Source organism: Phasianus colchicus, chromosome 9 (assembly GCF_987193195.1).
Source record: "Phasianus colchicus chromosome 9, bPhaCol1.hap1.1, whole genome shotgun sequence".
NCBI lineage: Eukaryota > Metazoa > Chordata > Aves > Galliformes > Phasianidae > Phasianus > Phasianus colchicus.
The window spans coordinates 31,225,252-31,247,013 of NC_143444.1; the positions used below are offsets into that span (position 1 = coordinate 31,225,252).

Consider the following 21,762-nt stretch of genomic DNA (forward strand, 5'->3'; position numbering starts at 1 on the left):
GGCCCTGGCAGCTCCCGGGTCATTATGTGTCCTCAGTATCATATAGCATATACCTGCAGCACATATGGCATGGATGGATCTGCACCTAAGAGCAGCTGCCTTGTCCTGAAGGCACACCAGGCTTCCTGGGAGCTGTTTGCAGTGACTAGATGGGCCTGATTCGTAGCCTGTGGGAGTGTTCTGGTCTGGAGCAGTCAGAGGTGTTGTCACCAGGTGCCTTCCTCGTGCCCTCGCTGCTTTGGGAGCCCATTTCCGGTTGGACTCGATGATCCTTATGAGTCCCTTCCGACTTGGGTCATTCTGTGTTTCTCAGGGGGACCCTTCCCTGCATGCTGCACAATGCTGAGCGAATCACCCGAGTCCCCATTCAGCTCAGCAGTGCTGGCTGGCAGCGCAGGCCCCGTGCCACCGAGTGCCCAACAACCTGACCCCAGGCTGGGACACAGCAGGACGGCCCCGCGTGCTCCCGCTGTCACACGTCAGCCAGAAGTCGGTGAGATAAACACAGCCCGCTGCATTCTGCTTGTGTTTCAAAGGGCAGAGGAGAGCAAAGGCCACGCTGTGCTGTCGGGGCAGTGGTGGATAAGCAGCGTAACCCCAGCAGAGCCCCTCGGGGCCGCTGCCAGCAGTGTATGTGCTGTGTGGCACAGCTCTGCTCCTGCGGGTCTCAGCCCCAAAGCACGTCCCCTTCAGACGTGATGTTTCTCCAAAGTGGTGCCAAGCTGTTTAGTCTTCGGGTCTCTTTGCTGTAACTTCCTTTGTTTAATATCCTTTCAAGCGGCCGAGCGTCTCACAAAGAGGAGTTTGTCGGCTCGCACGGCAGCCAGCGAGACAAAGAGACTTCCACGTCTCCTGTTTTTACAAGCTGGGATGAATCACCCGGCCCCGCGTGCGGTTCCGTGCCGGTATTGCCGGTATTCCCCTCGCCTGGGGACGCGCGTTGCGGAAACGGCGCTGCCTGTGCAGGGCTGGCAGCACCCGCTGGGACGGCAGGCAGCATCCTGGCACTGCGCTGCCGGCCCCGCTGCCTCTCGTTCTGCAGCGCGGTGGTTCTGTGATCGCTGCAGCGGGAGCTGAGGTCGCAGCGTCCGCTCCGTCTCTCCTTTGTTGGCTGGTGTTTATTGGTGCTGAAGGCCTCCGAGAGAACCAGGCGCTGGCTCTTGCATGGAGCCAGTTTTTATGAATGAGAGCAGTAAAAGTGAGGTTTTGGTGAAGGAAGAGGAATCTGCTCAGTGCTGTGAGCCCCCGGAGCTTGGTGTGGGGAGCTGGCTCTGCCCCACACTGCAGCAGCTCCCATTACTTCCATGCCTGGGCTTGCAGGTTAGCTCCCTCTGCCCATCCTCATCCTCCCCCCTTTCCCTTTGGCTTTTGCAATAAATCACTCTGGTTATATGAAATATGTCACAACAACGGGCCACATATAGGCTTGTTTGGCAGACTGCTACTTTGGTCTTGCCCTGAGGGCTGTCCATTCCAAGATAAAATGGATTCAAATGGATAAAATGGATTGGATAAAATGATTCAAAAATACATGTATGTATTAAAAAATGTATACATGTATATTTGAGAGCTGAATTTTGCTCCAGTCCATCTTCCCAAGTTCCACCATCTGTCAGGACACGGCAGTGCCCATGGCTCCCTAGCTCATCCTGTAGCATTTTCTGCTTATATTTGGCTGTTTAAGTTTTGCATTCTCAGACTTCTACGTTATAACACATTAGGGTGGGGCTTAAATAAATAATAGCTCCAAGGCAGGTTCAACATGAATCACAATGTGAGGGCAGGCAGGAGGTGACTAACAGTTCGCAGCAGTGACCTCGGGAAGCGAGGCGAGGACAGCAGAGGTACCAGAGGGGCAGTGCTTGGTGTGGGGTGGGCTGCCAAGGGGCACAAGTGGAATCTCATCCCAGAGCAGTTCACATCCCAGCCCCAGTGCTGCGGACCGCTTCACAGAATGCAGAATGGGCGAGGTTGGAAGGGACCACTTTGGGGTCATCCAGTCCATCATCTGTAGGGACGTGGGCAGTGGGCAGGTGGGATGGACTGGGGTTGGACTCGGTGATCCTACAGGTCTTTTCCAACCTTGCAGATTCTGTGATTTTATGCTCTTGTCTCAGCACAACCCCCAACCCCTCGTTTTTCACCCAGGTGCAGAACCACTTCTTGCAGGGAGCGTAATGGTGAGCAGGATATCTCCTCTAAGTGAAACTTAATTGGAAGAAGTTGTGTTACCAAAGCCAAAACACGCTGCGGAGAGCTTGTCTGTCAGAGCTCCCAGAGGCAGAGATTTCCCTGATGAAAGCCTTCGCTCCGTGTTTAAAGCAAACAAATGAGGGGTGCCTCACCTTGCTGCTGTCAGAGCAGAGCTGGGCAAGCGCGGCGTAAAAATCACTGCAAGCCATTTGCCTATCTCTGCGTGAGGAGTCTTCATTTGAATGCATTTCCATTAATGAGTGCATTCGGTGCGGATCCGATGCCTGCCTTGGGCTCATCTCCATGTGGGCACCCCTCTTTGGAGGGACGCCGTGCTGCAGGGTGAGGAGCCAGAGCTCCTGGCTGGGTCTGGCGGAAGCTGCCGGCGTTCTGCATTGCTGTGAGCATCCCTGAAAAGTCATCTTGGGGCACAAAGTGATTTGAATTTCCTAAAGCCTGTTCTCCTACTCAGGTAAAACCCCAGCTGGATTTGCCTAAGTGATGACTGCAGAGCCCGGCTCAAATTTAAATTAAATTTAAATTGCTGCTTCGTACGATTAACGAAATCTCGGTTTTAATTGCGTTGCTCTCTGGTTCAGCGATAAAGGCCCTTCCCTCCCAGTGCTGGGATGGGGTGCAGGCACTCTTGTCCTCTCACTGCAGGCTGTCCCCAATGGCCCTGCAGACCCCACAGCCCTGCGGTGCCACGTGGGACGCAGTGCCAGCCCACCACTGCCCGCGTGGCTGACGGAGCCGGGAGCTCCCCAGCTTTGTGGGCTGCTCTTACGAAGCTGCTTGGCTTCCTCTGGCACTCGAGGCTTCATCCGTGTGGTTTGCATGGGTGGGACTGACAGAAGATTCTGGTCGGAGATCTGCAGGCTGCTGGAGTGCTATCTGCTCCCACGGCCGCAGATGTTGTCAGCTGCATCTGCGCTTTCTTTAATCAAGTTTGTGTCAACAAACAAGCTGCTGCAGCTTTTAATTTTGCTGGTGCTTCCTCGCCCCTGGCCCTCGGCTCGGGCTGCTGCTCCTCAGCTCTTCCTCAATTTTCTTTCAGTTACCACACGACAAACATTTGCTCCAGCTGGTAAGAACGATTTTGCAGAAGAAGTGGTTTTTGCTCGTTCCTGGTTTTATCGGCTGTCCTCTTGGTAGGTGGGGGGGGAAAGGCAGAGCAGGGCTGAAGCCGTGGTGCTGGGCTTGGCGGTGTGGGGCCGGCGGTGCTGGGCTTGGAAAAAGGGATTCTGGTGCCTTCTGGGGGCTTTTCTGGAGAGGACGTGAACGCAAAATGCAGTCATGTAGTGTGTAGACTTTGGGTATAGCTGCGTATCTTCTGTTGGCTTAAGGAGACGTGTTAAGAAGTAGGAGAGCATTTCATAGGATCCCAGAATCACGGAATGGCCAGGGTTGGAAGGGACCTCAAGGATCATGAGTCTCCAACCCCCCTGCCACATGCAGGGCCACCAACCTGAATCCCAGATGGATCCCAGAATCACAGATGGTTGGTTTCAAAGGACTTTAAGGATCACAGAACCAAGGAATCCCAGAATGGATGGGTTGGAAAGGACCCCAAAGCCCCCCAACCCCAGCCCTGGGCCGGGTGCAACCACCAGCTCAGGCTGCCCAGGGCCCACCCACAGCCTCGGGCACCGCCAGGAGGGGGGGCACCCACAGCTCTGTTTGATGAAGCAAAAACCACCTTGAGGTTCCAGAGGAGCTGCAGGTTGGGTCCAGCCTCAGTGCTGCAGCCCAGGGCACGGTGCAATGGCCATCTGCCATACGTTGTGTCGGTCAGAATGTTGGTCCCAGGCAGGGGCTGACCGCTGCCAAGCAGGACAGCGTGGGGAGCCCTGGTGTGGACCTGACCAAGGCTTGGCTGCAGGCTGAGGGGTTCCTGGCTCCCCAGTTCCCCCACGTGCCCTTATGGCCAGAGGTTCAGCGTTGGCTCCAGCAGGATTAGCTCGCAGCACTTGGCACAGGGAGCTTTTCCTATTCAGTCTGCATATTTCAGTCTCATTTCTCTGGAAATGAGCTGGAAAGGTCCCGCTGGTAGCACTGGTGCTCAGGTTCCACCCCATCCCCTCCTAAGCACTGCACTGCATAGGCGTGTGCCTCCCGGGGGGGTCTGCTGCTCGCAGGCAAATGCTGAGCTCCTCATGGCAAACCTGAATGTTGCACTGTCTGCATCAGATAGGTGATGTTGCTTTCATGAGCAGCCGCATGCTGATTTATGGCAACGTGCTATTTATTTATCAACATTTAGGCTGCGGATTTTTAAATTATCCTAATAGCACAAAGCCAACAAGTTGGTCGTGACGTTGCTCCTTTAAAGTCTCCCTTTGAACGCCTCTATAAATCAACTCCCCTTTGATGTGAAGTGGGAGATTTCATAACCGTGTGTTTACTTTTGGGTTTAAAAAAATAAGCTGAAGGGAAAATAAAAAAAAAAACAACAACCGAAAACAAAAAGCAAATAGCAGTTTGTATCTCATTAAAAATAGTTTCTAGCGCATTAAAAGCTATATCGTTTTAGGAAACGAGAGCTAGAAAGAGTTGCAAAAGCAGTCGATCCTTTTAATGGCTGATTGCTGGCTGCAACCATTGCACTTGTCCTCAGGCACACGGGCACATGGCAGTGCTGCTGGCGCGAGGTCTCAGCTGTGCCCCACAACACTGGGGCTGAGCACATGGATAGGGGCTGAGCCCGGCTGTGTCTGCCTGGAAATCAAAGGCTTACGTTGCCCTCGTGGCACAGCTCCTTTGGTCGGAGGGATTTCCAAGCGCGGGGGATGCGAGGTTTGCGTCAGAAGGGTGGGTCGTCGGGAACAGGGTTTGTAAACATTGGGACTCGCTGGAGATGTGCACTGAGATTCCTCCATCAAAGTGTGGGGTGGGACCAACTCCCCCAGCCGCTCCGGGCTGGAGCCCCGCAGCACCTTCGCAGTGCTTTTATCTTGCATTTACCCTCCTGCAAATACATGCAACTCACTTACAGTCTTTAAATGAGGGCTCCTGGCCTCGGGGAGCCTCAGCTGGCACACGCTGACTTCAAAGGGCTGACATCAGCAGCGGGCACGTCCTCCTGCCTTGTCCTGGCTGTGCAGCACCCGGAGCACTGCTGTGCTGTGCTCGGAGGGACACAGGGCCACGAGTAACAGCAGGGCTGCTGCTGGGGCTGCACGGTGAGGCTCAGACTGGGTGTGCTTTTGTGGGACTCTGCCCGACTTTCTGGAGCTGTCACAGGGGATGTTCCCCCACACACAGCAGTGGGAAGCTGGAGACAGCTCGTGAAGGACAGCCGCTGCCGTAATCAAAGGATGATCCTTTGGGATTGGGTCATTTCTGAAGGTCTGATTTGGTTCACATGGCTCCTGCTGTTACTTCAGAGCATGTGGAACAGGGAAACTGCCTGCAGGAGGATGGCGTTTTCTCACACAACCCTGCAGCTGGCTCCACTTCTGTCACCCCGCGTAGGGGCAGGCGTGCCCAAGGGTGTGTGGTGCCCACTGGGTTGGGGTTTGTTCCACTTCGTTGTGCAAGTACTGTGTGTGTGGTCAGAGCTGGGACAGAGGGAATCATGGAATCATGGAATCACTGAGGTTGGAAAAGACCTCTAAGATCACCAGGTCCAACCACCAACCTATCCCCACCGTGCCCACCGGCCACATCCCTAAGTGGAAGGGAGCCCCAGGGACCTGCACCAGCTGCACATTCCCTTCCTCTGCAGGTGCGTGCTGGAGCATGTTCTGCAGCCGTGCCCAAGCTCTCCAAGCATGCTAGATTCACTCCTAAAGAAGTGAGGCTGCTGCTTGCTCTGTGGCAGAGCAGTTGGCATCCCAACCTGCTCTTCCTTTGCAGTCAGATTGATTTGACAAGGAATTGTTGTGGAGGCTTGCACATCAATCTGTGCGTGCAGTTTTTCATGTCTTTAAGTAAATCCCACTTTTATGTGCCCACATCTTTCAGATGGCAAATTGCACCAAGCCCTACAAAGCACAAAGGCGCACTGCGTGGAAAACCCAACTGGTGCAACTTTGCTGGGAAGCCTGAGCTGGTGGGGGCACCCAGCCCATGGCAGGGGTGAAACTGGATGGGCGTGGAGGTCCCATCCAACCCCACCATTCTATGGCTGTGTGGTTCTATGAGTCCTTTAACACATGCTTGCCATCGGTGTGGGCACATGGCTGGCTGGGCTTGTGACCCAACAGTGTTTCACTAGGGGAAAAGCAGGCTCGGATCTCCCCCATGTCCCAGCAGCACCATCCCAATCCATTTCTGTGAGTTTTGCCCACCCTGGGTCTGTGTGGGCAGCAGATGGGAGGTGGCATCAGCTGCTCACTTCTGTCCTCGTGCACTGGAGGGACAGGAGGAGGACCTCCCTGACTCCATCACGGAGTTATGGAGAAGATGATTGTCCTTGGTCAACGAGGGATGGAAGTTTGGGGTCAGGGCTGTGTCACCCCAGCACAGCTCCCATCTGTTTATTGTTATTGCCAAGGAAGCCATGTGCAATGCAGGAGTCCCATCCAGGTGGTGCTAAGATACTGTAGGATGCAAACCTGAGCGCTGGCCGTGCTGCATGTAGCGGCTGTATTTAACAAAGAAAGCACAGCTCAGAATGCAAGAAGTGCTTTTTTTTCTTCCAGATAAGAAGGCAGCACAGGTGCTGGTGTGTGCCAGAATCACCCCAAGCTGCTGTGGCTCAGAGGAAAAAGTGAAAAAGGTCCTTCCTGCAGCTCTGTGACAGGCAGTGACGTTTCTGCCATCAGGGATGCCATGCTGGGATCAGTGTCACGCAGCAGCAGTGGGGCTGCAGCACAGTGCCCATGTTGGATTTGTCATAGCAGCGCAGTGATAAATCACAGGATTTGGGTTGGGAAGGAGTCCTAGTGAGAGGATTTATTGAAATCTTGCGTTGTGATTGCACAATGTAATTGCAGATACCGCCTTATCTCTAGTTTGCGTTTCCACATTGAGAAGTGCTCCCAGTTTGTAAAGGTGCATTATGCTGCACTGCTGCATTTTGCCTCTTTGCCACGGGGAGAAAAAACACCAATCACATGCGTGGTGTCAACGCTTTGAAAATCCCCTCTGAACACTTGCCTGGCAACCCTCTGCAATGAAGACGGGGGGGGGGGGGGGGGGGGGGAAAAAAAGCACAAAAAGCAGAACGGAGAGGAGAAGGCTGCGTGCTGCGCCTCGCTTGGCCGCGCATCGCTTCCTCCATCTTACCCTCCTCCCAAAGATGGCTGTGGGGCCGCACCGTGGGGCCGTGGGCTGCGCAGGGTCTGCCCCCCGCTCCCACCCATCCACCCATTCCTCCCCCCCCCATCAGCGATCACCCACCGCGGCACACGGCCTCGCCGCACGCGCATGGATTCGCCGCCGCCTCCCCGAGCAGCCCCGCGGTCGGGATTCTCTGCAAAGAGAACCCACCCACGCTGCAGAGATGCGGTGCCGGGCTGGGCTCCGGCAGCGTGCGGCGTTCCGGGCGCTGGGGGCTGCGGGGGCTCAACGCTCGCTGATTGCTGCTGGCTGCCAGCGCTCCCATCTCGCCGGTGACGGCTCCACAAGGACCTGAGCGAGGGCTGCGGCGCGGGGTGTTTTCCAAAATGCCTGAAGCCAACGCTTTGTTGTCCGTGTCTTGGGGTTACATTAAGGTGGGTTGGATCCTGCCGGCTCCTCGGTGCCTGTTTTTGTGCTGTGTTCCTCAGGTAAAGCCCCTGGGAGGGAGTGGGGCCGTTGGAGTGGTTATTCCCACACGGTGCGTGTGTGCGGTGCATGCAGCGTACGTGGATGCGAGTTGCTTCTCCCCTTTGGGAATTCACTTCTGCAGGGTAAAATGATGCTGCAACCAAAGCGTGCAATTAGCAAATGGAGAGCAACGTATGGGAGCAGCTGGGCGAGCGCTGCGTCTCACTGCAGTGATGCAGGCAGACCTGAGATTTGTGGCATCTTTGCTTTTCTCTTTGGATCACATGCAGCCGCATCGCAAAATGGAGCAAACTTATGTAATGGAGCTGAGAAGAAAAGGAGGGGGAAATAGAATCCAGTACCAGATGTGGGTCTCTCGGAGAGGTTACCTGAGGCATCTCATTTCTGGCAGTGAAAATAATGTCTGTCTGTGGAGGAAATTTGTGTTGCAGTTTTTGCATACTGAGCAGAAGTACGTAGCTGCGCTGGTGCTGCAGGGTATCTCAGTGAAGCTGAATGGCTCTGACTCTGTTTCATGTCTCTCTTTTCACCTCTTGCTTGTCCATTTGCTTGCTGTAGAGTTGAAGCCGTGTAAAAGCATTCATAAAAATTCCATTCCTATGTTTGTGTTTCTCCCTCCCTGCAGTTCAAGAGGATGCTGAACCGCGAGCTGACGCACCTCTCCGAGATGAGCCGCTCCGGCAACCAGGTGTCCGAGTACATCTCCAACACCTTCCTGGGTAAGCAATGCCTGGGCTGTGGCCCCTGGGGCAGCCCCTGCCTCTGCCTTCTTTCACAGCCACATCTCAGCACACAGCATTACTGAAAGGCTTTGATTTTCTGCTTTCCCAACGGAGATGGGGAGGAGAAGGATGCAGCGCTAGCCGGGCGCTCTGCGCAGAGGGATTCCCTTTCCAGATGGAAAGATCTCTCTGGCTGGGCTGAACCGAGCTGCTGTTGGCCACGTTGTGCAATGTTTGCTTTTTGTGTTGACCTTACGTGAAGGACAAAGCCACCCAAGCCCAGCTGCACGCACTCATCTTTGCACCTTCTGCCTCATAAAACTGCATCTCCCCCTCAGAGACAGGGGCTCAGACGGGCAAGGTCAACCCAGGAGTTTTATTACTCTGTGCTTACGTGCTCATTTTGCACTGGAAATCTGAGCCCAGCCTCACAGATACGCACAGCATTTTGCGTGACTTTCCTTTTGTAGGAGCTTCCAGGACGACCAACACGAATGAATTAAACATTTAAGTGTTCTGAGAAGTGTTTATTTCCTCTGTGTTTACAAAGCCCATCTTTTACAAAAAATACAGTTTACTGTGGTTTCAAACAGTTCCCAAATAGGTGCTCGGTGGCTCTTAAGCAGCAGCTTCATGCTGGGCACCCCCCACCAAGTACCCAGTTCCATTGGCCTGAACGTTGTGCCCACATCCTCAGGGAGCTCACACCCCACGGTCGTGGTGGCCCAGAATACCTTCCCTCTATGACACACCATTATTTCCATTAAGGGATTTTAAAGTGATTTCAATAGCCAGTTGCAACTGGAGCTGCCGTGTGCATTTAGGGCTCATCACATCATGAATAATCCATGTAAGAGTCTGGAGCTGCTTTGTGGGAATCCACTGCTCCTCTCCTATCACTCAGCTTAATGGCGACATCCAGAGCAGAAATTAATACAGGGAAGAAAAGCAGGGCAGCCCCACTGCCAGCAGCAGGGCACTTCTGAGTGCATTCTGCAGATATACCCACTGCAGCCTGAGGCTGGGGACCTGATATCACACCCATACAGCACGTGTACACCCATTCTGGTGGGGTCATTGGAGAGAAATTATCAGAGCTTTCAAATGGATCTTAAAGCTCTTTTAGGAAGTAGTGCTGTCACTTTTTTATGAGTTTGCTTTTTGTTTTTCCCTTAAAATGTGGTTTAAAAATGAAAGGAATGCACATTGTAGAAGCGGTTGAACCGAAAAGGAGAAATCATAGAATCATAGTAGGGCTTGGGTTGGAAGAGACCTTGGAAATGTATCCAAGCAGCATTTGTGAAATGAGGATAGCTCGTGGATGCTAAAACCAGATGGCATATCTGTGTTCAGTTGCTTGGCTTCATTAAATGAGCTGAGGAAGGCATCAGTGAGGCAGCCCCAACGCCGTCACTTGGCCAAGGTGTGAGAGGTTGGGTTTGTCACTGGGCCCTGCCATGGGCATGGGCAGGAGCTCAGCCTCTGCAGAGCAGTGCCTCGGGCACAGAAATCCACATGTGCCCTTTGATGGGCCGTGAACGTGACCTGCTAACCGGGAGGCATTATGGAAACACTAATTAAAGGTTTAAGGGTAATTACCCTGTTTTCCTAAGTGTTATTTTGCACTGAGCACTGAATAGCAATATACAGTGTAACTCTATCTTTCTCTAAGGATTTTCCCTAGTCTCTGCTCCTCAGATTCTCCCCTGCACTGTTCATAAGGATGTTGTATGCATCAAAAGGATTCTTCTTGGAATTCACATTGTTCCAGGGGAGGGCCAGCTTGGGTGTTAGGAGAAATCTCTTCACCCAAAGAGCACTCAGCACTGCACAGCTGCCCAGGGGTGGGGGTCAGCATCCCTGGGGGTGTTCAGAGCCATGGGGGTGTGGCACTGAGGGATGTGGGCAGTGGGCATGGGGTGGGCTGGAGGTGGGCTTGAAGGGCTTGGAGGGCTTTTCCAACCTTAATGATGCTGTGATGCTACGATTCTGTATTGATGAGCAAAGTAAGGGTTGATGTGAGGGGCTGCGCTGGGTGCTCACAGTGTTCCTGAAAATGATGCTGATTTCTTTCACTTCTCTTTGTTGCAGACAAGCAGAATGATGTGGAGATTCCTTCTCCCACTCAGAAGGACAGAGAGAAGAAGAAAAAGCAGCAGCTCATGACCCAGATCAGCGGAGTGAAAAAATTAATGCATAGTTCAAGCTTAAATAATACCAGCATCTCGCGGTTTGGTGTGAAAACAGAAAAGGAAGATCATCTGGCCAAGGTACATCAGATTGATATGGTTCGTGGAGAATTGGTGTGATCTTGGAGCACATGGCCTCCTCGTACAGCTGCTCTGACATCAGCACTTCATAGCTGCCCTGTGTTCCTGTACTGCAGTAATTACTGGTGCTTATGAACTGGCCTGACTACCGCAGACAGGAAAACAAAAAGCTTTGGTGGGAGGGATACATGAAGACACGTCTCAAGAAACATTTTAACTGTTCTCTTTGTGTCTTTTCCAAAGGAGCTGGAGGATCTGAATAAGTGGGGTCTGAACATATTTAACGTTGCCAGGTATTCCCACAACAGGCCGCTCACCTGCATCATGTACGCCATATTTCAGGTGCGTGGTTTTCTGTCCTTTCACAGCACTGGTTTAATACCTGGTGGCTCCCTGTTACAACACCTGGTGCACTGTGACATCCCTGTGTACAGGTGGTTGTGGATGCCCCATCCCTGCAGGCATTCAAGGCCAGGCTGGATGTGGCTCTGGGCAGCCTGGGCTGCTGGTTGGTGACCTGCACACAGCAGGGGGTTGGAACTGGATGAGCATTGTGCTCCTTTGCAACCCAGGCCATTCTACAATTCTATGATTCTAAGATACTTTTGACATGTCTTATGCAGGAGCGAGATCTACTGAAGACATTCAAGATCTCATCAGACACTTTTGTGACGTACATGATGACATTGGAAGACCACTACCATTCGGACGTGGCGTACCACAACAGCCTGCATGCTGCTGATGTCGCCCAGTCCACCCACGTTCTCCTCTCCACCCCTGCACTGGATGTGAGTACTGCGTTGAGCTGAGCTCAGTGTCCAGCAGTATTTCAGCTGCAGCTCCATCTGTAATCTCTATTTCATCTTAAGGAGCGCGTGCTTGCACGTCGACCTCTCTTCTGAGCAAATGGCTTACTTACACAAGCCTCGTCCTCCTAAAAGTGATTCAGAAAGCGGAGAGGGTTTGTTTCTGTAAATGGGCATCCCGCAGTGGTGATGGGCTTCTCTCACAGATCCCCATTTCCTCCATAGGCTGTCTTCACCGACTTGGAAATCCTCGCTGCAATTTTTGCAGCCGCAATTCACGACGTGGATCACCCTGGTGTCTCCAACCAGTTTCTGATTAACACAAGTGAGTTTTGTTTCAAATACAATCATGGTTTCATCTGCAAACTCAGAGTACGTTTTCCATTACAGCAAGGGCCAAACGGTGACTTTCAGACCACGGTGCCTTATCAAAAAACTGCACAGCAAATGAGTTCTACGTTTTGAAATGGAGAGACAATATAAATCAAATTCCTATCAAAACAAAGGAAGCTATTGTAATATAATTTGCAAAGCGGCCTTGAATCTTGTGATTTTCATTTGATAAGGCATAATAAATCTTCCGAATTTCATCATTAACAGAAGATTAGTAATGCTGTTGCTATTGACAACAATAGAGCTAAATATTGTGGTTCGTGTTGTATTCTGCAACAGGCTAAGCATGTGTTTTGGTTCCAAAGGATGGGCATTGTTCTTTTTTGGAAAGCGTGTGTGCAGGGTCCATGCTTTCTGCTGTCAGTGCTTCCAAAGCCTGTAACTAAGTCAGCTGGATGCTGCTTGGCTCATTAGGGCTAGCAAAGGGCTGTTGGTGTTCTGTACACATGTGGTCAGAGCTACATGCTCTTGGACTACGTGATACAAAAAAGGAAACTTCTCCCTTTGGTGCACGCAGGCAGACATCGCCGTGCCCACTGCTCACTGTGGAGTCCCACACTACATGCAGACTGAGTCCATGTTTGTGTTGTTTTGGCAGATTCCGAGCTGGCACTGATGTACAACGACGAGTCCGTCCTGGAGAACCACCACCTGGCAGTGGGCTTCAAACTGCTGCAGGAGGAGCACTGCGACATCTTCCAGAACCTGACCAAGAAGCAGCGGCAGACGCTCAGGAAGATGGTGATTGACATGGTAGGGCCCTGGCACACTGCTGCTCTTCACTGCTGCTTCTCCACCTGGCCGCCCTCACTGAGGTTGTGTTTTCTCTTCCATAAAGGTATTGGCAACAGATATGTCCAAGCACATGAGCCTGCTGGCAGATCTGAAGACGATGGTGGAAACTAAGAAGGTGACCAGTTCAGGAGTCCTCCTGCTGGACAACTACACGGACAGGATACAGGTACAGCACAGAGTTCCTGCAGGACAGAAGCACCTTGCCTGTCTTGTTCAGAACCAAGGAAACCACGTTCCTGTTCTTGCTGTTGCTTCCAGATGATCTAGATATAGCAAAGAGGCTGACCCAGATTTTCAGCCATCATGCAGGAGCTGCGGGCCTCCTGATTTCATGTGCTCTGCACCACAAACAGATGGGTATGGGGGGGGGAGGTCTCGTGTCTTTTCGGTGGAAGGGATTAGCTGTTTAACTCTTGGAGCAGGCAGCTGCAAGCATGCTTGTCCCTCTGAGGTTGATCTGTACGACTGAGTATTTGAGGGCTCATGAATTTCCCTGCTGCACTCTCCTTTCTTTGTCCTGACAAAGAGGTACAGCATGATTGCAGGAGCTCAGTTTGTAACTCCATAGCTGAAGCAGCTCTTAAGCTGCGTTGAAGTTAATGATGCACACTACTCTCTCCAGGGCCTAATCCTCACCTTACACACGTGACAAGGCAGCTCTGGGAAGGGTTATATGGTTTACATGTAGGATGAGGTACATTGCTGTCTCCCCACTTTGCTGGCCAGCTTAGAACAAGAAAACCCTCTCACACTTCTGTTGATGTTAGAGCAGCTCCCTGCACTGAGTCCCCGTGGCCGCAGTTAGTCAGGCACCCGGCTGTGTGCGTGAAAGGGATGTTACTCATTGACTAAAGCAGCAGCATTTAACCATACGAGAGCCTGAAAATACCCTTTGAATGGTGGGAAGCACCTGCATTCAAAAACAAACCTCTGTGATGTCACCAGTGTTGCTGCTGCTGCTGCACCCGGTGTGAGTTCTGAGACATCTGGAACACGCAGAGCTGCACCTCTGCAGCTGCAAGTCCCATGCACAGTGATCGTAGGGTGCTAACATTTCTATACCAGATTGCATAATCAAAGAGCCTCGTGGTTAAATGTTCTGAATTGAGCAAGCAGATACAGCTTGAAGCCGTCCTCTTTTTCCATTGGATTTTATGAGTTTTCTGATGAATGTAATTGCAGGTTCTCCGAAACATGGTACATTGTGCAGACTTGAGTAATCCCACAAAGTCCCTGGAGCTGTACCGGCAGTGGACAGACAGAATCATGGAGGAATTCTTCCAGCAGGGAGACAAAGAGAGGGAAAGGGGAATGGAAATCAGCCCCATGTGTGACAAACACACGGCGTCGGTGGAAAAATCACAGGTAATTGGCCCAGAGCCACACGTCAGTATTGCCTCAGAGACAAAGCTCATCTGCTTTCTCTAACACAGCTAGGCGAAGGGCCAGCTGTTCTGAGGGCTGGTTCTGATTGACCCTAAAGCCCAGCTGTGCCTGGAGCTCCTACAGCCCTGCAGCCAGGCTGTGGGCTCCCTGCCCACCCCTTGGCGTCCCCACGCTCCCCACACACATGCTTATCTTGTCCTGTTTGTGTCCCAGTTTCCAGAGTGAGCTGTTCTCCTTTTGTTCCCCGGGCTGGAGGAGTGTCCTGATCTTTTTGGGTCTCTTACGTCTTCACACCCCACAGCCTCCTTGCTAGCTCTTAATTAGCACCTCCTAATCCTACTGGTACTGCACCCCACATTAGAAATGTATGACAATGCCTGTCCCTCTGATGGCAGAGATACAGGCAGCCCCGAGGGGAGCTTCAGGAGAGGCAACAGCTACCCAGGACTCCAACAGAGTCCAAATTTTGGTTGCTTTTGGCCTCATGTACAATGGTTTTGCAGCGCATGAATCTGCCAGCTCAGCTCAGTGGAGCCTCAGTATTGTGAAGTCCAAATGTAGATATTTAACTCAGTGCAGGTCTTAAAAAGAACTTGGGTTTTTTCTTGTATTTTGAGATCACCTGGTTCATCCCTGGCTCTGATTCACAGCTCAGATGATTTCAAAGTCAACTTAGATCTGACCTGCATAGCACAGGCCACAGTGTTTCACCTGGTTAGGCAGAAACAAAGCCGGAGGTTTATGTTGGCCAGAACATAACTCCAGTCTTCATGTAATGCTGTCCCAGTTGTTGTTTTGGAAGGACTTGAGCAAGCCATCATCAAGGTTTTTCAGTTTGAATAAGTAACAAAATCGATGATAATTATTTCCAAATGTCCTCTTGGGCTAAGCCAGGCAGTTTCAAAATTATTCACTGGACCGCATGGTGATTCTGTTGGAAAAATCTGTCTTATTTGTTAACCTAACAAGAAATGAATCCTTCAGCCAGGCTTGGCCAGAAGATGCCCATGTGCTCCGCGTGTGAGCTCCAGTTAATTCTGTGGTTCACATACATGCTTCACAGAGGTTTCAAAATGGCATTTTTTGCTTTGCAAAAGGAGTTTCACGAAATGGCCACTACCGAAATACCAACGAACGCAAAGGAGAGGGGGAAGCAGCATTTCCATCCCGGGGTGAAACAGAGAACCCAGGGGCAGACAGCGTGTGAGTGTGGCCGAGCTCTGCTGTGTTCCTCTTTACATCAGAGCACTTTAGGATCAGGCTGGCCAGCTGCTCTGCCACAGGAGCTGTTTGTGCAAGGAAACGACAGCGCCGTGCGAGGCGGTCAGTCCCAAGCTGTGCTCCCCCAGGCCGTGTCGGGTGGCCGTCGGCTCACCGGTTGGGATCTTTGTCACTCTAAAAGTGCTCCGGATCTCCTGTGCTGCAGGAAATTTTCATCACCTTTTCGTTTAAGCTGCCTTCCCAGTATGTTACAATTGAATGTTAATGGTTCTATTGACATCCTGTTGTGTCTGAAGGAGGCATGTGTGATTTCCAAAGCAAACATCTGCGCGTTGAGCCTGGCCCCTCTGAGAGCCATTTTCCTGCTGCGCAGAAACGTCGTCCAGCAGTGAGGAGAGAAGTGACACACTCTGCCAAGACGGAAGAATTTCAATCCTCTTTATGGCCATTCAGTTTTCTCCATCCTGGACGTACGTCCTCTTACTCAGACAATTGAAACATGATTGAGCTCAGTGCCTACGCGCCTGCCAGCGGATGGGCTGACGGCCGCACCGCTTCCACCCCGGCACGTCACCACTGGGGGCTCAGGCAGCCCGCATGGGCACAGGAGCAGAACTTGTTGGGCTGCCTCCTCTTCTCCCTGCACTCTTTCCAAAATGAAAGGAAAGGAAATCTCCACCAGGATGGACCGACCAATGGTCACTAGGTGTCATTTCTGCGGGGACCCTGGGGATGCTCCACCTTCAGAGCAGTTATTTGCCCTATCCCCTGCATACAGTGATTGATTCTCTGGGCAGGAGGAGGCACCCACAAGGACATTCAGAATCTTTCAGCCAGGGACAGGTGCAGCAGCTTCATCTTGGAGTTCCAGGTGGCTTCTGCTTTCAGTCTACCTTTCACACAGAACTTGGTTTAGGGCAGGCATTGATCTGATCAGCACTGATCAGATCCCCCTCAGTCTTCTCCTCCCCATGCACACAGCCCTGGGGCTCTCAGTCCCCATCAGGAGGTGCTCCAGGCCTCCACCATCCCTACACACGCCACTGGGCTCTCCAGCAGTTTTCTGTCTGCCATTAACTGGGCAGCCCCACACTGGGCACAGTGCTCCAGTTGTGCCCTCCCCAGTGCAGAGCAGAAGGTAGGAGCACCTTCCACACCTGCTGGCCACTCTTTGGGCAATGCACCCCCAGTCCCAGTGGTCCTCTTGGCCACCAGGACACACTCCTGCCTCATGGCCAACTGTTGGCCAACTGTTGGTCAACCAGGACCCGCAGGTCCTTCCTTCTCTGCAGAGCTCCTTTCCAGCAGCTCAGCCCCTGACCTACCCTGATGTGTGCTGTTTTTCCTCCCCATGTGTAGGACTCCTGCTATTCAGACCTGTGGTTTGGAGAGCTTGCACCTAGGCAGGCGTTCAGCTCATAAACTCATGCATTAATATCATTTTAACTTTTCAGACAGCCATCTCAGTGCATTTCCCTTCCCTAAGTGCGTTCCCATGTTTTGCAGGTCGGATTCATCGACTACATTGTGCACCCGCTGTGGGAGACGTGGGCTGACCTGGTGCAGCCGGACGCACAGGACATCCTGGACACTCTGGAGGACAACAGGAACTGGTACCAGAGCATGATCCCACAGAGCCCCTCACCCCCGTTGGAGGAGCGGGGCCAGGACTGCCCCGGCCTGATGGAGAAGTTCCAGTTTGAGCTGACCTTGGAGGAGGAGGATTCGGACGGGCCCGAGAGGGAAGGCGAGAGCATCGGCTACTTCCGCAGCACGAAGATGCTGTGCACGGGCAGCCCGGGGCAGGAGGACGTGCAGCGGGAGGCGAACATAGAAATTGTGACAGAGGACACGTCTCCCGTTGACACATAATGCCCTGCACCTGTGTAAGTGGATTGGAAACGCTTAACGAGCATGCAAGCGGTCTGGTGGGACTCGCCTGCAGCCTGGGCCTTAAGCCTGTGCCTGACATTGGCTGACGGATCTGTGGGTCCGTGGGGCTGTCAGGGCTCTGTGCTGAACAATGGCTCAGGAAACGCCGTGAGTGATGCTGGGGTGGCCGTGTGAGCTGCGGGCGCCGCGTGGCCTGGGGCTGCGGGAGCCAACACCGAGCGGCCCAGCACACGGCGGAGAGATTCCGTACTGCTCCGGGACTCCAACCCGCCGGGCTGATAGAAACTACTGATCCATAACTCTGCGTGTAGAACCTGCCCGCCCCACCGCCTGTCTGCAGACCTGTGTGCCTTCTTTGTAAACACCCCCATGTCTTTTCGAGATCTGTTCGATACACAGAGTTCAGTGTAAGCAGCGGCACCGAGTGTTCGGGAACCGACGGATCCTTTTCGATTCTTCCTGTTACAAGAAGCAGTCTTCCTTTTTCCACGGGCAATAGCTGTCACTTTATTGCGGTCAATCACTTTTCCAGACTAAGAGAAGGGATTCCCTCCGTTTTTGCATTACGGCACTTTTAATTAGTCTTCTGAAGGCCCCCCTCGTTGCCTGCCCCTCTGCCCGGGGTGGCTGCGGCGCAGTGGCACGCAAACACCTTCGTGTTCCGCCTTCCCTACGTTTAGGCCCACCGTCCTCCTCCTCCTCCCGCACTGCCTTGAGCTCTAACACCTCCATTACTGTTTATAACAGTGTATTTATTACGTAATGTATATACTGTAATGTTTTGTAAGTTATTAATTTATATGAATTAGCATTGCCTGTCGGCGGCGATGTTAATTGTGTAGAAGACTCGGGATAAGAGTTGCCTTTTATTTTTCCTTTTTTTTTGTTTTGTTTTGTTTTGTTTTGTTTTCTCGTAACCTTTTGTATTGCATAAAGTACAAAACCTGAACACAGCTGAAGAGACATACGCAACCCAGGGGACGGGGCGGAGGTGGCCGCGTCCTGCCCCAGCCTCCCGACAACCCAATGTGAACCTCTATGACAAAAATGTGAACTGATGTGATAATTGTGCTGTGAAACTCCTCCTGACGACGCCGTTGGGCACGGCGAGCAGTGCCACTCGGTTTGTAACATACGTTTTGAGCTTCTGGTCCAACTCGTGACAACTAGTTAATGACAATAGCACAGTTGTGCATGATCAATGGGTGTGTATGTCTGTCGAACACTGCATTGTTCCAGGTGGTTATTTTCTTGTTTTCAAAAGTTTCACACAACGTATGTTATAGTATTATATATTGTGTTCAGATGCATTCTTAAGAGATTTTTATATGAAGTGAATAAATGAACGCATGACCCTGTCCCAGGGCTGCTCACAGCGTTGTTTGTTCAGTGCGGGTTGGACTGCAGGTATGGCACAGGGAGGCTGGGACACAGTGTGGGGTGGCTGGCACATGGCATGGGATGGCTGGGATGTGGCATGGGATGGCTGGGACATGGCACGGGATGGCTGGGACATGGCATGGGATGGCTGGGATGTGGCATGGGATGGCTGGGATATGGCATGGGATGGCTGGGACATGGGATGGCTGGGATGTGGCATGGGATGGCTGGGACATGGTATGGGATGGCTGAGACATGGCATGGGTTGGCAGAGACATGGTATGGGATGGTTGAGATGTGACACAGGATGGCTGGGATGTGGCATGGGATGGCTGAAATATGGCACAGGAGGCTGGGACATGGCATGGGTTGGCTGGGACGTGGCATGGGATGGCTGGGACATGGCACAGGGAGGCTGGGACACAGTGTGGGGTGGCTGGCACATGGCATGAGATGGCTGGGATGTGGCATGGGATGGCTGAAACATGGCACAGGATGGCTGGGACATGTAATGGGATGGCTGAGACGTCGTATGGGATGGTTGAGACGTGGCACAGGATGGCTGGGACATGGCACGGGATGGCTGGGATGTGGCACGGGATGGCTGGGACATGGCACAGGATAGTTGGGATGTGGAACAGGGTGGCTGGAACATGGCATGGGGTGGCTGGGACATGGCACGGGGTGGCAGAGATGTGGCACGGGGTAAGGGGATGCCCATGGGATGGCTGCTCCCCGCTCAGTGCTGTCCCTGCCCAGCGGCAGCGGCGCCAGGAAGGCGCTGCAGACAGGAAGGCGATGCCGCAGCGCACCGCAGCCCGGCGGTGGCTTTCATGTCCCGGCCGTACCCAACGCAATTGAAACAACCAGCGGTCTTCCAGGAACAACACGCCCTGCTGCTGCGTGGGGCCGGGCCGGCAGCGGGCGGCGGAGCTGAGCACAGGGCCACATCCTGTCCCCTCATCCCCGCAGCGGTGCCCCATACTGTGGCTGTACCCCCCGGGCACCACCGCTGCTGCTGCTGAGACCGATTTCTCCTTTCCACCCAATTTACCCTCTGACTTCGATGCGCCCAGCTTAAAGAACACGAAGCAGTGCTGAGGGGGGTGGGCTGCGGTGTGATCTGTGCTGCCTCTCCCTTCTTTCTCAACCCCCCCGGGTTTATTTTTTCCCTTCCCACTGACCCACTTCTGGCAGTGGCGTCACCGCGAGTGCAGCGAGCGCAGCCGCCATGCTCTGTGCTGCAGCAGCATCCTTCCCTGCTCTGCTCCAGCAGCACTGCTACAGAACCAACCCCAGACCTCATCTAGGGGGATTCCCCAGTCAGGTGATGGCACTCTGCATCCTCTCCTCGAGGAGGAGGCCGTGTGTTGGCTGCACACTGCTGGCCTCAGGTTCCTGCTAGCCCCTGCAGCTGTATGGCTTCCTTAAGCATCAGGCATGCAGCAGATGCACAGTGTTGGCTGCATTCATGGGTGGCATGCAGGGATGGTGCTCTGCTTGCTCCCAGCTGTACCCTGGGGTGCAGGAATGCGTGCAATTGGCTGAGTAACCATGGCGTGCAGCTGTTGTGTGCAACTGTGCAAGCAGGGAATGCAGCTCAGGCTGGAGGAGGGGCTGTGGTTGGGTGCACAGCACAGTCCCTGTTTCAGCAGCACAGCTTTGAGGAAGCTGCAGATTTCTTCTGCTGAGCAGTGGTACATTTCTCACCTGGACAGTGCAGCACAGTGCTGCTCACTGCGTGGCAGGGCACAGGGATGCAGGTCCCATCAGAGCTGCAGAACATCAGGCTGGCTGGGGCTGTGCACCAGCAGTAAGAGCAGCCCCAGAAATGTGCCTTTATTGCAGAGCTACTCAGCTGCTGGCAGCATTTTGAATGCAACATGCCATGTTTTGGGCACATCCTGCCGCATCTCAGCATGCATCCATCTACAGTTCGGGTCTGCTCTGTGGGGCAGGAAAGGGGTCACCAATTTTGGTGAGGTCCCATTTTTGCAAAGCGTGGGCAGTGTCACCCTGGGGCTCCCCACGCTGCATTTCCCCACCCACGCAGCAGCCAAAGCTCAGCCTGCTCTGTGCACACAGCCGTGCACAGCTGTACAGCTCCATCTGCCGAGCCCAAACCGCTGCACGGCGCTGCGCACACAGCGGGGATGTGCACAAAGGGGCACGTGCCATGAGGACAGGCAGCAGGGATCTGTGCAATGGGAGCCAGCACTGCTGGAGCCACACACAGCTGGATGCCCACGCAGCTAAAGCCAGACACAGCTGGATCCTGGCTGGCTGGAGCCTGAGCACAGCCAGGGCTGTGCACAGCTGGATCCTTGCACAGCTGGATTCCGCACAGCTGGAGGCAGTGGCTCCAGGCTGCCTGCATCCTTAGGGTGCTCACTTTGGGACCCATTTGATTTTCTTCCTCTTGCACTGCCATTTCCCTGCATGGCTCTGTCTGCTCCCTGCAGGGCTCCACCCACAGCTGGTGGCCTCGTTCTGCCTGTGCCAATGTGCACGGGGCACCCAGGCAGTGCCATCCGACCCAGGACACGATCACCTGCAGCATTTACAGGCTGCCACCTCGCTCTGCATCACCAAACAGGACCTGCCTGCAGCTCTCTGCCACCCCTAACACGTGCCCTTAAGCTGGCAGCACACCCTGGGAGCTGCGAGAATATTCCCAACATTATTCAAATAAAGCATTTTTTTTTTCCATATCCTCATTCTTCAGCCAAAAAAACAAGCAAACAGCCCAGAGCAGGCAGGGAGCTGCTGGGTCTGCCCTGGGCACCAGCAGTACTGCTCACAGCTTCAAGGAAGCAGCATCTCAGCACACAATGTTCCCTTGGAACGCCCACAGCCTGCACTGCTCCCGTGGCTTCTCTAGTTGAAACCCAGCCCCTTAGGTGCTGCTGAGCCCCTGCTTCCCACCCTGACACTGGGGCCAGCAATGAACAAGGTGAGATCTGAGGATTCTTGTGCGTCCTGTGCCTC

At 53.3% G+C, this 21,762-nt stretch overlaps 1 protein-coding gene across 7 annotated transcripts in view; it reads left to right on the forward strand.

Annotated features, from left to right (window-relative positions):
* PDE4B (phosphodiesterase 4B) overlaps positions 1 to 18,752 on the forward strand; it is a 148,405-nt gene extending 129,653 nt beyond the window's left edge. For 6 of the 7 annotated variants that reach the window (XM_031603929.2, XM_090146825.1, XM_031603937.2 and 3 more), the window contains 9 exons: positions 8,534 to 8,627; positions 10,722 to 10,900; positions 11,144 to 11,242; positions 11,524 to 11,688; positions 11,932 to 12,031; positions 12,698 to 12,852; positions 12,938 to 13,060; positions 14,077 to 14,259; positions 17,008 to 18,752. In XM_031603929.2, the coding sequence (XP_031459789.1) occupies positions 8,534 to 8,627; positions 10,722 to 10,900; positions 11,144 to 11,242; positions 11,524 to 11,688; positions 11,932 to 12,031; positions 12,698 to 12,852; positions 12,938 to 13,060; positions 14,077 to 14,259; positions 17,008 to 17,373 (1,464 nt within the window). In that variant the 3' untranslated portion in view covers positions 17,374 to 18,752. Of the gene's footprint in view, positions 1 to 7,392; positions 7,854 to 8,533; positions 8,628 to 10,721; positions 10,901 to 11,143; positions 11,243 to 11,523; positions 11,689 to 11,931; positions 12,032 to 12,697; positions 12,853 to 12,937; positions 13,061 to 14,076; positions 14,260 to 17,007 lie in introns of those variants that run through there. The other variant, XM_090146829.1, reaches the window with a different exon arrangement.
* The last annotated feature ends 3,010 nt before the right edge of the window (positions 18,753 to 21,762 follow it).